The 16,601-nt window shown below is 45.2% G+C and overlaps 1 protein-coding gene and 1 non-coding gene across 4 annotated transcripts in view; one reads left to right on the forward strand and one right to left on the reverse strand.

Annotated features, from left to right (window-relative positions):
* Positions 1–16,601, reverse strand: part of TGFBRAP1 (transforming growth factor beta receptor associated protein 1) — a 62,240-nt gene that overhangs the window by 26,741 nt on the left and 18,898 nt on the right. For 2 of the 3 annotated variants that reach the window (XM_078444339.2, XM_078444337.2), the window contains exons 2-4: positions 15,120–15,821; positions 4,594–4,788; positions 2,107–2,261 (exon numbers count right to left, since the gene is read on the reverse strand). In XM_078444339.2, the coding sequence (XP_078300465.2) occupies positions 2,107–2,261; positions 4,594–4,788; positions 15,120–15,807 (1,038 nt within the window). In that variant the 5' untranslated portion in view covers positions 15,808–15,821. Of the gene's footprint in view, positions 1–2,106; positions 2,262–4,593; positions 4,789–15,119; positions 15,822–15,899; positions 16,081–16,601 lie in introns of those variants that run through there. The other variant, XM_078444338.2, reaches the window with a different exon arrangement.
* On the forward strand, positions 14,043–14,127 carry TRNAQ-UUG (transfer RNA glutamine (anticodon UUG)). The gene has a single exon. It is a non-coding gene; the product is annotated as a tRNA-Gln (tRNA).

The raw sequence follows: 16,601 nt of genomic DNA on the forward strand, positions 1-16,601 counted from the left end.
CAAAAAACCAAATAATCCAGTGAAGAAATGGGCAGAAGACATGAACAGACACTTTTCCAAAGAAGACATGCACATGGCCAATAGACACATGAAAAGAGGCTCAACGTCATTCATCATCAGGGAAATACTAATCAAAACCACAATGAGATACCACCTCCCACCTGTCAGAATGGCTAAAATGAACAACTCAGGAAACAACAGATATTGGCGAGGGTGTGTAGAAAGGGGAGCCTCCCCTTTTTTTAGTAAACTATGAAGCTGTTTATTTATTTTTTCATTTTGAGATAGAGAGAGTGGAGGAGGGGCAGAGAGAGAGAGGGAGAGAGAGAATCCCAGGCAGGCTCCACACTGTCAGCACAGAGCCCAATGTGGGGCTCAAACACACAAACTGTGAGATCATGACCTGAGCCGAGATCAAGAGCCAGACACTTAACCGGCTGAGCCACCCACGTGCCCCAAAAGGGGAGCCCTTTGGCACTGTTGGTTGGAATGCAAACTGGTGCAGCCACTCTGGAAAACAGTATGGAAGTTCCTCAAAAAATTAAAAAGAGAACTACCCTACAACCCAGTAATTGCACGAGTAGGTATTTATCCAAAGGAGTGTTATCAACAATCATCAAATTACGGGAAGAGCCCAAATGTCCATCAACTGAGGAACGGATAAAGAATTTAGTATATGTATACTATGGAATATTACCCGGTGATCAAAAACAATGAAATCTTGCCATTTACAACAAAGTGGATGAAACTAGAATGTATTATCCTAAGCGAAATAAGTCAGTCAGAGAGAGACAAATATATGATTCCACTCATATGTGGATTGTAAGAAACAAAACAGATGAACATATGGGAAGGGAAGGGAAGGAAAAGATAAAAACAGAGAAGGAGACAAACCATAAGAGACTCTTAAATACAAGAGAACAAACTGAGAGGGCTGATGGATGGCCTCAATGGGTGATGGGCATTTAAGGAGGGCACCTGTTGGGATGAGCACTGGGTGTTATATGTAAGCGATGAATCACTAAATTCTATATATGTTAACTAACTTGGACTGAAAATTTAAAAAGTCGGGAATAAAGAGGGAAGGCTCATCAATCTTTCAACATAGAAAAGACAGCCTCTTCACTTTGGTGAGAACAGCATAACATTTAGAGAAGCTGAATCCCTATGTTGTACACCTAAAAGTAACATAGCATTATATGTCCACTATACTCAAAAAAAAAAAAAAAAAAAAAGCTCTCTTTCATACCCATAACCATAAATTACACGTCTGGTCTTCTTTCATTTGACAGCATAAAGCAATTGAGGCCAGAAGGCATTACTTCACTCCACAACAATCACTTAGTCATGTGGAAATCTGACTGCTGGGTAACCATCAAGGGATCATGATTAAGTCATGAGAACTTTTCATGATCAGTTTCCATATTCAATGAAGCATACACACACCCTACTATGTTTCATTATTTTCAAATATGTAGAGTAATGTGAACTAACTAACGACTGACCGAGAAGCAATTTTTAGGGAACCTGATTCTACTGGATGTAAGAATACCTTATGATTCTTGGATTGGTTTTATTTATCATACCAACCACATTAAAGTTGGTGCCTCAAGGGCATTAAAAGTGTCCTTCTATGGAAATTAACCAGATGGATTTCTGCAGTCTTAGGTAGTTTATGAGCATGGCTCACAAAGCTTTTCCTATAGTTTAGATAAATCTAAACTTTTAAAATTGAACCCCATCCCAACAAACACAAATTCTAAATTAGGAGACAAACGAAGCTGACGTCGTTACCCTTTATGAGAACTATCCCCCGACCCCTCTCTGAAGGCCCACAGAAGAAGAAAGTTGACTGGAAACACAACGTGTTATATACGTCAGACACAGGAATTACTCGGCCTCTGTTAGCAGTGAGACCTTGGTCCAGCTGTCTGACTGCAACTTGCCTCCATATCTGTATGATGTGAACAGGCTGAGGAAGTAAACTAACAGACATGAAAGCAATCTTGTGGTGCATCGGGAGGGCCGACGTACGTTAATGAAATCTGAGTGTTTCTTAACCGGTGACTTGGAGGCATGCTTTCTTGTAACCAGCTAATTACAAACCTGAAATTTTTCTTTTGGAATGTTCCTCCGGGCTCCTTTGGCTAAAACCAAAGCCTCTTCCACTCTACGGCTTGCTAGAAGATCCTGTATTTGCTTTTCCAGGGGCAACGGAACCAAGATGTAAACTCCTTTACTTGTGGCGACAATCACTCTTCCTGGGAAAAAAATCAACAGTGTTGGAAAGAGAAAGAACACACGCTCTTCCCAATAGGATCGTTACGGATCTGATGACTGATTTCATCACAGTTCTCTCAACACAGAATCCCTTCAGAAATTATCAATTACAGTGCTTCTCTTTTCTTCCTCACATACTGCCAATGGTCAGAAAAAGTGGGGGGGGGACACTAATACCACATTTCCAAAGTACGAGACAGGCTTTTTTGCCGTTTATTCAAAAGTGTGGGTAAATTTAAAATCAGTTGAGTAGATACATAACATAAAGCCCAAAGAAGCTGTACAGATCAATTATGGCAAATGATCAGTGAAGATTATGATATACTTCCCCTAAAATGTTTTTTAAGAATTCTTTTCTTTCCATGATAGTTTATAGGAAACTAAAATTATACGACACAACATTCTGAACCGTACTTCATACTCACCTCCCACCCTAATATGCCCAGGTCTTGGCGTGACCTCAATCACTTCCTTGCAGCCCCGTGAGTTCACTTGACCTGTGGCCAACCCCATCACCCATCGCCCTCGTTTTACTTGGGAGACCCGGTGCAGACAGTCCACAAAGCTAGAGCTGCAAAGCAGGTTGCGCTCCAGCTCCGAAGCCTTGAGTTCCGCTCCCGTCTGGAGATGCTCTTGAAGCAAACCATCACCTGTCCGCAGCAAGCAACAGAACGATCTTCTCTTCCTGTCTGAAGGATGACTGGGTATCAGCCAACCCTTCTCTGATCCTCCGCTTTTCTCTCCCGGGAACCCACTGTTCCATTCTGGCCCCACTGCCTGAAGGCCTCATCTTTCCTTGCCTGGATTACTGTCACATCTTCCTAAGTCTTTCCGCTCTGCTCTCTTGTCCAGGTTATTTACCTTCTATATCATGGCCGAAGTAACGTTTCTCATACTCAGAGGAGATGCTGTCCCTTCTCTGCACTGGGGTCCCCTTTCCCAAGGAGTCTCCCCTTGGTTGCACCTACGGTGGGTTATGTCGGCAGCCTCTATGTGCCTGTGACCCCCATGCCCACCTCTGCCACTCAATGTACACGGCACCGTGATATTGTTACGAAACACGCACTCCTGATGCATGTGTCAGGGCCCCCGACTGGATATGCCATGCTTAATGTGGAGGCCGAGAGTCTTAGTAAGTTTATATCCCCAGCATCCAGAACAGGAAGGGCGATGTTTGGTGACCTAACATCCTTAAGTGGCACGTGTAACATATAAATCTAGATCAGTTCCTGGTTTGAAGAAAATATCATATAAGGCATTCATAGGACGACTGGGGAAATCTGAACATGGCTCACTTTCTAAGGTGAGAAAAGGGCTTTGTGGTTACATGGGGAAATACCTTAATTCTTAGGAGATTGCACACTGAAATATTTCGGATTAAATGGCATGATGTCTTTTACTTGTTTTTAAGTAGCTCAGCAAAATGTTTACAAGTGTTGAGTCTAGGTCAATGGTACATGGTGCCTCACTTTGTTTTTCTTTCAACTTTTCAGTACATTTGAAAATGTTCATAATAGGGGCGCCTGGGTGGCTCAGTCGGTTAAGCAGCCGACTTCGGCTCAGGTCATGATCTCGCGGTCCGTGGGTTCGAGCCCCGTGTCGGGCTCTGTGCTGACAGCTCAGAGCCTGGAGCCTGTTTCGGATTCTGTGTCTCCCTCTCTCTGACCCTCCCCTGTTCATGCTCTGTCTCTCCCTGTCTCAAAAATAAATAAAACGTTAAAAAAAAATTTAAAAAAAAATGTTCATAATAAAATTTAGGAAAAGTAAAATAAATCCCTCACCCAACTCACGGCTGCACACGAGGGGAGGTCCCTCCCGACTGCCCGGGTCTGCCCCAGCCTGGTGTCATGCCAGGCCTCCTCATGCGTGATGTACTCCAATGACACGGAATTGCCTGCATGTCCTGAAGCCCAGGGCTCCCTCTCAGCAGGCACCTTTCTCTCTACCTGAAGGTTCTTTCACACCAAATCTGCTCGGCTGACTCCTACTCATCTTCAGAGGTTTGGCTCAAATACCATCTCCTCCAGAAAGCCCTCCCTGATTATTTCCAGGAAACAATTCCTCCTCTGCTCTCCCAATTGGCCTTGCTTTGTGTTTATCAAGCTCTTAAACTGCCGCAGCTATTTGTTCAGATATCTGTCTCCCTTTAACCTCGGGGCCCCTGGGGCACAGAGACTGCACCACCGTCACCCGTGCGTCTTCCAAACTTACTATGAGGCCCGGCTCCGATGGACCCTTAATAACGTTTACTGTAGAAATGTCACAAGAGGGTTGATAACGAAATTCCATTATGATTTCTGTGTAAAGTGGTACCTTCAAAATCCTGGAGAATGTGGCCCTCCTTAAAGGGCAGGGTCTGCTTTTGCTGCTGGTCCAACATGCTGTGCACCGTGATGAATTCGTTATCCAGCGCTATGACATACGGGAAGCAGATGGCTGCCCCAATCACGTTCTCCGACCAGTGCACGGGGGCTCGCTGAGATATACCGGCAACCGTGGCAAACATGCCTATAAAAATAGGAAGGGTCAGTTGGGCCTCCAAATAAGTACGTCATTTTTTTCTGTCCGTAGACGTGTCTGGAGGCAGAACGCACACCACCCCCTCCTTCGTTATATTTCAGGAGAGGAAGGAAGGATGATGCCCTACGCTGCAGGTGTGAAAACCCCTACATGGCTTCATTTTTGTGTAGAAAACCACCTCCCCCTGAATGTCTACCTTGTATTTACTTCTAACTTAAAATGAACTTAGGGGCGCCTGGGTGGCTCAGTCAGTTGAGCACCTGACTCTTGATTTCGGCTCAGGTCATGATCCCAGGGTGGTGGGACTGAGCCCTGTGTTGGGCTCTGTGCTGAGCGTGGAGCCTGCTTGAGATTCTTTCTCTCTCTCTTTCTCTCTCTCTCTCTCTCTCTCTCTCTCTCTCTCTCCCCCTTTGTCTCTCTCCCCCGCTTAAGCTCTCTTTCTCTCTCTTTAAAATACAATTTTAAAAGATGAACTTGAAAAAAGTTTACATATACCCACACGAAGGTATATAAAGCACACGTCGTCACCTGTGGGGAAAAAGTTACCTCCAAACAATTTAAGCAGCTTCGCAAGCTCTCTCTCATATCCAGTCTTCCAACTGGCTTGCATCTCTAAGTTACAGCTCTTCCTTGTCAAATGAATACTGAACACTGTCATTCAGATATTTATTGAGCTCCTACTATGTGCCAGGCACTCCACAAGGTGTCCCATAAGGAGCTGGCCCTGCTCAGAGCTGAAGGCTACTACTGGACACACATACTCTACAATGCAGGAAGAGAACCAGATTTGCACTTCGAGACAGACTGCTGTTAAGTGTTTGTAAGTTCCACGTCAAATGACTGCTTATCTGTCTTGTACATAAAGCACCAAACTAGCCATTTCTAAATGAGCTACACATATACAGTCCACAGATACTGGGTTTACCAAAATTAATAGATTCATGAAGGAAAGTCAATTCATTTTAACTTGGTTTTCAAACGAGTTGACATAAAACACCTTTAAAATAGCATGCTGGTGCCTGCAAATCGTCAGCTGCTACTGCAAACGACAAATGGTTTCTACTAGACAGGATGGAGAGAGGGCAGGGGAGACACAGGAAGAGATCTGGAGACAGCTTTAAGATTAAGGACAAGGGGAAATATCTCAACTATACCATATGAGCAAAATTCCTAAACCCATGAAATCGTCAACTCACCTAAATTTTCTGTAGTTACAAAGACTGAAACATACTGCAGCCAACCAAGTACAGACATAGCTCTGTTCCTCTAAATTAGGCGGTTGCTGAAAATGGGTATCACACAGGACCCACAGGGGTGTATGTGCCCTGCTCTCAACGGACACACGCTGAGGCCCTCCATGAAGAACGACACTGCTCTGAACACTGCTGGGCCCTGCTTAACATGCTACTTACGGGCTCTGGGCAAGTGGTAGCAAGAACCGAAACTCTGACAAGAGGATAGAACACTGGGGTGCCTGGGTAGCTCAGTGGGTTGAGTGTCCAACTTTGGCTCAGGTCAGGCTCTTGCAGTTCATGGGTTTAAGCCCCATACTGGGCTCGCTGCTCTCAGTGGAGGGCCTGCTTTGGATCCTCTGTCCCCCTCTCTTTGCCTCTGCCCCACCTGCACTCTCTCTCTCAAAAAAGAAATATTAAAAAATTATTTTTTTAAAAAGAGGATAATACACTAAGCCTACTGTGTGTGTGTATGTGTGTGTGTGTGTGTGTGTTATGTGTCCCACGAAGGAGTTACAACTGCCTAAGGTAAACCATTCTGACCTTACATATTTCCCTTTGACCCTTCAAAGTCTCCAAAGATCATTTTGAAAAAGACTAACTCAGGGCGCCTGGGTGGCTCAGTCGGTTGAGTGTGCGACTCTTGGTTTCAGCTCAGGTCATAGTCTCACGGTTTGTGAGTTCGAGCCCCACATCAGGCTCTGCACGAACAGCATGGAGCCTGCTTGGGATTCTCTTTCTCCCTCTCTGTATCTCTTCCACTCCCCCTCACACTCTCACTCTCTCTCTTTCTCTCTCTCTCAAAAATAAATAAAATAAACATTTAAAAAAAAAAAGAAAAAGACTAAACACAGAAAGAGAGGCTATAAATTAGTAATTCACAAAAGACAAAAAATGCAAATGGCTGGTAAATTCACAAAGAGATTTTCATATTCATTAATAACCAGGGGCACAAATTTAAATGAAAAAAAAAAAAGCAGTCAAAAAACAACTTTTATCCATCAGATTGGCTAAAGGTTACAGACTGATAACACCAGTATTGCTATAAGGAAAACACACTGTGGAGAATAATTTGGCATTATCTACCAAAATTGAATATACACTTACACTTTGTTTTATTGAAAAAAATTTTTTAATTATTTTTCTTTATTTTTGAGAGACAGAGAGAGACAGAGCTCAAGTGGGGGAGGGGCAGAGAGAGAGGGAGACACAGAATCCGAAACGGGCTCTAGGCTCTGAGCTGTCCGCAGAGAGCCCGATGTGGGGCCCGAACTTGTGAACTGTGAGATCATGACCTGAGCTGAAGTCGGACACTCAACCGACTGAGCCACCCAGGCGCCCCTGAGTATACACTTACACTTTAATTGATTCTACTCTTAAATCTAGCGCCAATTAGTAAGTACCAAGATGGTCACTGCAATGTTTTTAGTAACAGCATAAAATTGAGTATATAACACATTAAAAGAATACGTGGCTCTGGCTGAGCGCATCACGCACAGAGAAGAAAGCTCACCTATTAACTGTGGATATAAAAAAAGGGCAAACACAAAGTAGCGATTTCAATTCAGTGAATCTTACTACATGGAGCACAGAGATAGCTACCAAGTGATAGACCAGCGTTTCAAGGATTCACAAGTGGTGAAGGGGTACAGGGAAATTCGTAAAATAAAAATTACCACACAGGAGATAAAGACCAGGGCACAGAAAGGTGTAAAAAGCTTTCTGAGTGCTGACAGAGTTCAAGTGTAGACAGAGCCCAGAGATCAAACAGCAGCCTGCACCAGGAAGGTGACCGGGACAGGGGGCAGCAGTGGGGGAAGGCATGTGTCGCCAGAACAGGGTGAACCCTGTCGGAAAGTCAAGTCGGAGTTGGAATGGGACGTGCGGGCTGTAGTCAGGCTGAACAGTAAAGCGGTAAATAACAAAACGTGTTTGTCACACGTCACAGGTGCTTCAGAAGGCCAACCTGGCAGGAGTGGGGACGGGGGCTGTGTGCAAGGAGCCGGACCCAGGGGAGGCCAGGCGGCTGCCCACCACCAGGAAGGAGGTCTCGGTCAGCCCAGCACTGGGGCAAAACGGAGGGGAAGTGACTTCCAGAGCTGAATCAGGGAACCTGGCATCTGACTCAGTGGGAACAAGACAGAAGGTGAGTCAAGGGCCACCATGCGGCTGTTGGCCTCGGGATTAACACGACCACGTGGGGTCTAAAATGAAACAGAGATTAGGATGCGGGTAGGAGGCAATGTTTGCACTTCACGAACTCAAGGTCACAGACTTCTGGGAGAGGGGAGACTGGGGTTTCAGCGCTTTCTCGGGCGATAGCAGCATGCTTCCTGAAGGGGAACAAATTGGTGCACTGAGCACATCCAAAGCCACAGCAGAATACAGGAGGACAGGACAGAAACCAGAAAACGTCTCTGCAGAGCGCAACCAAGGGCTGGCTGCTCCTGAGGCTGGTGAGGCCCCTTTGATCTCAGCTCTTTCCAAAGCAGGTAAGAAGTCAGGAGTTCAGTGGAGACACGGAAAACTCCACCGAGAAAACTCAGAGCTAGAAGGCGGAACCGATCAGTAAGAGCCGTCTGCTACTGTCCCAGAGGTAGACGAACTTGGGACCGAAGGCACGGGGTTTGGCGTTTCCAGTGTTTTACAGTAACAGAGAGGACATAATTACAGTCTGAACTGGCCCACCAGCTGCATCGCCCAAGTATTCAGCCAGCATTAAAAAATGCTGGAGAGAAACCCGAGGTGCAGAGCTCTGGGAAGCATGAAGAATCTGGAATGAGGACTTAGCTTTGGAGGAGGAAATTCAGTTAGCACTATCCTGACTTTTCGGTGTGTTGAGAGCCAGCCAGCTGAAAAGAACCCAAGGGCACAGGTGCTGGCACGCCACTCAGCCAGGCACTTGGCCAATGTAACCCCCCGGAGGGACCAGCATACAGCGAGCCTGAGATGCTGTGAAACTTCCCGTCAAGTAACCGTGTTCTGAACAGCACACTCTCGTGGGAACGTGGACAGCAAGACGTGGTCCAGCCTCATCTTGGCATTAAATCCGGGTGACTGCATTTCCCGCTTACGGCTGGGTATCGCCCGACCTGGGAAGTATGCAGCGCAGAGGCCCTGACATGAATGTTCTCGAAATGAAAAGGGCAGAAACCAGAGGCCAAGAACAAAGGCTTCTACACACCCAAAAAGCAGAAGACATCACTAGAATAAAAGAGCAGAGCAAGAACTGGCAATTGAGGGGCCCAGGTCAAACAGCATAAGGTGCCACAAAACCACGTAGGAACAGAAGGCACTGTCATTAACACACACTAATTAATTATACACTTGCTAAGCAGGTGACAAATTCTACTGTCTCTATATTGTCAGAGTCAAGTGCAAATTTAACAAATGTGTAAATTGTACATCTTTTTAAAAAAAGCATTATTTTCAACTTGTGCACCCTTTAAATGTCAGAGGACCCCCTTCTCTGAGCTGGGAGCAGGGAGGGGGCCACATGGAGTCAGGAGTAGCTAAACCATCTGCATTTTCCAAGAAGGATTAGCAAAATACAGAGTTGAAAGTGACAGTGCTCAATCACAGTATGAAAATTTCAACCAAGTATTGCTGAAAATGGGAAGATGTAAGCTAACCACAAAAAGGGAAGAGTGGTTTCTCAGGACACGGGGGGTGAGCACATACCGTCTTCAGGGAGAAACGAGAGCAAAATGAAAATATATGGCTTTCACATGTTGAAAGGTGCATTTGCAGTCATTACACTCATTTATTTGAACTCAGTTTCTGAAGTCGCGTAACGATGGTGTGATGGCTATGCCGTATACAGAAGCTGTATACAGGTAACGTATGAAAGCACTTACAAGTGACACTAGTCAAATGTTTTCACTATAAAGCCTTTATAACAGAAACAGTCAGCTACTGGTTTATAAGCAGGCAAACACACTGACAGAACAAAACAGAAAATCCAGAGACAGGCCCAGTGGCATAGATTGAGAGTGCATTAAAGGCAGCTGCCTAAATCAGTGATAGAAGGTGGGTTCTGCCATCAGTTTGTGGACATAACAGACAGTCATACAGAAAAAGATAAAATTGAATCCATTCCTTATACTCTGCCTATAAAAAAAAAAAAAGGAAGCCATAAAAGTACTAGCAGAAAACATGGGTAAATCTGTCCATAACCAGAAGAGAAGGAAACCTCTAACAATGACTCAAAATTGCTTGGATTGGTGGCTCAGTGGTAGAGTTCTTGTCTAATTATGACTCAAAATCAAGAAGCAATAAAGTGAAAAACAAGGTTAATACATTTGATTATATAGAAATGTTGAAGAAAAGCTTTTATGTACCAAAAACTGTAAACAAATATTTGAAACATACACCAGACAGGTTGGTATCTAAATACGTAAAGAACACAAAATACATGGGGAGAGAAAAGAACAGATAATTCCCATCAAAAGAAATGCAAATGACTCTTAAATGTATGAAAAATGTTCACTCTTGCTCCTAATAGGAGAAATGCAATTAACTACATTGAGATCCCATTTCTTATGTCCAGACTGGGAAAAACACAAAAATCTGACAACATACTCCACTCTGTTGGCAGAGCTGAGGGGAAACAGGCATCATCATATGTTGCTGGGGAGAACAGAAAATGGGATGATCTTTTAAAAAAAAATTTTTTTAATGTTTATTTATTTTTGAGAGAGACAGAGACAGAATGTGAGTGGGTTAGGGGCAGAGAGAGAGGGAGACACAGAATCTGAAGCAGGCTCCAGGCTCCAAGCTGTCAGCACAGAGCCCGACGTGGGGCTTGAACTCACGAGCTGTGAGATCATGACCTAAGCTGAAGTCGGACGCTCAACCGAGACACCCAGGCGCCCTAGAAAATGGGACAATCTCTAATCAAAGGAATATGGCGATACCTAGCAAAAGTCACATGCATATCTACTTTGACTCAATGATCCTACTTATAGAAGGCATTCCCATAGATCCATCAGGAAAATACAAAAAGATAAGTCCTTATTAATACCATAAAACTGGCAAAAACCCATATGCCCCAATAGGGGATTTAAAACAACCATGGTGCCCCCACACGACTAAGGAGCATGCAACTGTGAAATGAGGAATATTTCTGTGTTATAGGGCAAAAGGATCTCCAAAATACATTAAAATAAAATAAAAAAGCCAAGAAGGAGGGAGATGCAAATGTTTACACATCTGTTTGTATTTTTCCCTTAAAAATGAAAGGATAAACCCTAAAAATAAAAGTTACCTACGGGAGAAGAAGAGAGTAAGTGAAGGAGACAGGATAGCAGTTCTCTGAATATACCCTGCTGCATCCACCTGAGCTGCAACCTTATAAATATTTACATGTAAAAATATAAAATAAAATAAAGCAATTCCTAAATATCCAAAGTAAAATAAAACAAATTAATCGAACTGTATATGCAGGTGGTGGCATAACCACACAGAGGGGAACTCTTCCAAGGGACTTTAGAACACAGTGATGTGACTGTACATTCCTGACAGGTTATATATGCCCTACCCTGAGAACAAAAAGAACTATAACAATCAAACTTTTTCCAGCCATTACACTATGGGAGCAATGGTGTCAGTATTGTCATTCTGTTGTGTGTCCTGTGAGATAAATCAAAGGAACAGCCATGTCGGGCTAGGGGTTTACTAAGATTTTTGGTGTGGTTGAAAGGAGATACAAGAATAGAGACAGATGAGGTCAATGCCCTTGCAGCCCTGAAGTGGTTCTATCAATAGGATCTCAGAATGGACTTTACCGTTAAAAAAATGCATCCTTCTAACCCTGTCCACTGAACAGACCTCAAAACAATGCACAACAAGCAGCTCTAGCACCCAGACTGTGGTCTCTAAACATCAGGGGTCCTTAGAGAAATGGCTGAAACCAGATCTAGGGCAGGAAATGCACAAAATGAACCTGGAACCCCTTGTCACACCAGAAGGCAAGGAAGACATCAAAGTTCCAGGGTCATGTGAAGGGGGCTCAGCAGTCAACCTGGATAAACCCCCACCAAGCACAGATAGATGAAACGTACCATATGGGTCTGAATCCATGAAGCGTAATGATACTTTTTAAAGTGTCATTCTGGAAGAGAAGGGATCACCTTCTTGTTCTGCCTGTCTTACACAATGTACCTGGGGGCGACCAAATACAAGAAGTTTTTCCTCACTGAAGCAATCTAGTTAAGGTATGGAGGAGGAATGGACAGAAACAGAATGTTGCCATTTAGCAACCGCCCCCGCCATGATTTAAGGATCTACATCTCACTCATCAATAGCTACTGACATCACGGAGAGAAAAAAAGAAACTACACAACCGTATGGAAGTCCCACCACGAAGCCTTTTCTCTCCCAAAACAAGCAATAAAAAACACTTGAATCTGATAAAACCTGTCATCCTAAGTACAGGCTGGCAGGAAACATGAAGGTCAGCCTGACGTAGTAAACAATATAAGGGGTTACAATCATCAGAATGCAGGCCGTGGGATGCTATAGGTGAAATGATCCAACCTCTTCAACAAAAAATTAAGGAAAAATCAAAAGGGAAGGAGGGAAGAGGACTCACAGACCAAGAGAAGCTTAACACATCAGTCAACTGCAGTATACTGGCCTCATGCAGAATCTGATTCAATCAAGCTGAAAAATAAACATATACTTAAAACATAAATTTATGTAGATAGGTATTTACATGTTTCTCTGCATATATGTAACCAACAGGAGAAATATGGCATGCCTTGATATTTGATGATATTAAGGAATTACTGTTAAAAATTTTTAGGTATGTAATAGTGTTGTGGCTTTCTTTCTTTTTTTAAATTTTTTAATGTTTATTTATTTTTGAGAGAGAGAGACAGAGTGTGAACAGGGGAGGGGCACAGAGAGAGGAAGACACAGAACCCAAAGCAGAACAGAGCCCGACACGGGGCTCAAACTCATGAACTGTGAGTGAGATTATGACCTGATCATGTCCCGAAGTTGGACACTTAACCAATTAAACCACCCAGGCGCCCCTCTTTTTTCCTTTTTTTTAAAATTTTTTTTTAATGTTTATTTATTTTTGAAAGAGAGAGAGAGAGACAGAGCATGAGTGGGGGAGGGGCAGAGAGAGAGGGAGTCACAGAATCCAAAGCAGGGTCCAGGCTCTGAGCTGTCAGCACAGAGCCCGACACGGGGCTCGAACTCACGGACCGCGAGATCATGACCTGAGCCGAAGTCGGACGCTCAACCTACTGGGCCACCAGGCGCCCCTCTTTTTTCCTTTTTTAAGTGACTTAGAACTACATACTGAAAGGTTTATAGGTAAAGTGCTATGATGCCCAGGATGCTAGGATAATCGAGCAGAGGAAACGGTCAGGTGCATAAATCAAACAACTAGCAAGGAATGGGTACATTTGAGTTCATTATAATATTCTCTTTACTATATATATTTATGTAGGCTTTCCATAATACAACTCTTTTTCATTAAAATTGAAATTTTTGTTAAAGAAGAAGGTGGTTGGGATAAAGAATTTTTTCCCAGAAAGTAAAAATTTGAGCTATCAAGTCATGAAAAGCCACGGAGGAACCTTCAATGCATACTACTAAGCGAAAGAAACCAATGTGGAAAGGTAACATGCTGTATGACACTCTGGAAAGATCAGTGGTTGCCAGAGGCTGGGGGTGAGGGGATGGACAGGTGCAGTACAGATGGTTTTAAAGACAATGAACATACTCTGCATGGCACCATAAAGATGGCTCCATTTGCCCAAACCAATAGAATGTACAACTCCAAGAGTGAACCCCAATGTAAACGTGGACTTTGGGTGATGTTAATGTATCAGTGTAGATTCATCCATTATCGTAAGTATACCACTCTGGAGGGGGATGTGGATAGTGCAGGAGGATGTGCACGTATGGGGGCAGTGGGCATATGGGAACTCTGTACTCTCTGTTCAGTCTTGCTGTGAACCCCAAATTTCCTTAAAAAATAAAATCCGTTGGGGTGCCTGGGTGGCTCAGTCGGTTAAGCGTCTGACTTTGGCTCAGGTCGTGATCTCACGGTTCGTGGGTTCGAGCCCCGCGTCGGGCTCTGTGCTGACAGCTTAGAACCTAGAGCCTGCTTCGGATTCTGTGTCTCCCTCTCTCTCTGCACCTCCCCCACTCGCACTCTCTCTGTGTCTGTCTCTCAAAAATGAATAAATGTTAAAAAAAAATTTTTTTTAATAAAAAATTAAAAAAAATAAAATCTGTTTAAAAACCTAAAAATCAGCCAGTGTACTCTCACTAGCTCATGACCTCAACTTTTGTTGTTACCAGAAAATATGTTTGTGCCCATCACCCTGAAATGAGACACCTACACCCAAACTATGGTTAGCGAGTACCAGCGGTCAGGGGACCCGCCCTCCCCAGCACCTGTATGTCCCAGACGCACACTAACGCTAAAATGAGCCATCCACGGCAGAAAGAAAGTACAAGCCACCCATGCCATTAACCGTTCTGAGTCTTAATTTCGATTAGGCAGCACAGAGAATTAGCAAGGCCATACAACAGAGCCCTTTTCAGGAGCTAGCTACAAGAAACTGTGGTGGAATCAAACTGCAGTCGATAAAATTGGGGACAGAGCACTGAAGTTTTCTCATTTGAAAATGCCTCCGAGAGAGCTCAACTCCTCTTTATAAAGGAAAGTAAAAACAATCCACTGACAAAGCCACACACGTGAGAAATTCGTGTAAGGCAGGCTTACAGACTCTTATTTGGTAGTTATTTACTTTGAGGGATTTTCTCCCCGGAGCCACCTGCAGGCTCCTCTTTGGCACGAAATAAGGCTGGCTTTCCTTTATAATGGGCCTCCATTTATTCCATTAACCCTCCATTCACAAAACAATCTAAGGAAGCTGTAGCAAATGCTGGTTACGCGGTTCTGTTTGTATCTTGCTACATATCCTCAGTGTTGCAAACACCCTTTAGGAGTGTAGTATCTATCGTCACAGCTAACCGCTCCCTCTCGGATCTCCACAAGGGTTCACGGAGATACGGCAAAAGGAACGGACAGACGGGAGGTGAAGGTTGGCGGGGGCTCACCCAGTCCTCCGGGGCCTGCCAGGAGGAACTCCTGTCTCCCGATCCTCTTGACGATGGGTCGCTTCTCGTCGCTGCAGTAAGGAAACAGGTCCTGGGCGACGCCCGTGTTGTAGTTCAGGATGATGTACTGGGTGGTCAGAGCCAGGCACAGGAAGTGGCCATCCACAGCCACGGCCAGGGGCTGCTCCGGCGTCGACACCTCCCTAACGATCTGAACCCGGTCCTCGTACACCAGGAACACCTGGATGGTCCTGCGCTTGACCGAGATGATGCAGACTTCCACACAGAACGGGTCTCCGCTCACGGGGTTCTCATTCAAGGCCAATGCCACGGCCCCTTTGATGCGAGCCCCCGAGGGGACAGGCTCCAGGCTCATCATGTTGACCAGGGTGATGGAGTTGTCACAGAGCACCAGCAGCCTGTTGAGGGCCGAGGCCGCTCGCAGCTCACTCACTGGCTTCCTGAAGCCCAGGTGCCGGTGCAGCTGCTTGGTGGCAGAGAACGTGGCTGTCCCTGCGGGCTGAGCCCTCTCCTCCAGCAGGAAGTGGTAGACGATGCAGTCACTGGTGCCCACGTACAGGTTCTTGCCACAGCACTCCACGCATTCGATGTGCCCCTGCTCCTTGTCACCTACCAGCAGCTCCCGCTCCACGGCAGAGACCAACGTGAAGGCCTTGGTGCTCATCATGTCTGCTGGCCGACCTGCGGGGAGAGGGAAGGGAAGGTTAATTCAGGGTAACGAACAATAAGCAGAACCATGGCAGGTCACAGGGAATGTACCCGATTCCTCAGTTACAACCTCAGTGAAAGGAAACCATTCGACACTGGTAAGAAACAGTGCAGAGAAGAAAAGCTCTCCTTCCTGGTCTCCTTCCACCAGGCAAATGGGAGACCCCAGCAGGAGAGCACACGCGTGTGCTCCTAATTGAGGCCATCCTGCCCATTCTCAACCCAGCTGGGATTTACACGGAGTTTCCTCATTGTTCTTGGGAGATGAACCTGCAGGCGGAAGACAAGCACACGTATTCACCCGGAGACAACACGACAGAAATGTTTTCGAAAAAGGCAAAAATGATCCTCATTAATCTTCCCCTGAGCTGCTCTGGCCCCTTTTTAGCATTTAAGGGAATAGTGGGACGCAACTATGCCATGTGGTTAAATCCTGCCCCTCGGATCTTGTCAGAAACACGGAGGCAGGGACCACGACCACACCTTGAACTCCTCTGGGTTCTTCCCAGCACCCTCTCTGGCTCCCCGAGGAAACGTGTTCATGCAGAGTGGTAAAGACGTGCCTCAAATCTCCGTGTCTGGCAGGTAAGGAGGGGGGATACCTAGCAGGTTTGTGAGAAGGTCACTCGTCAGTTCACAGATGACTCCCCCTGCACGACAGACTGCCCCGACCTCTCAACCCTGCCCCGACCTCTCATCCCTGCCTTCCTACTTCCTCCTCTCAAGAGGACTCTGGTTTCACGTGCCACAAAG

Source organism: Panthera onca, chromosome A3 (assembly GCF_046562875.1).
Source record: "Panthera onca isolate mPanOnc1 chromosome A3, mPanOnc1 haplotype 2, whole genome shotgun sequence".
Lineage (NCBI taxonomy): Eukaryota > Metazoa > Chordata > Mammalia > Carnivora > Felidae > Panthera > Panthera onca.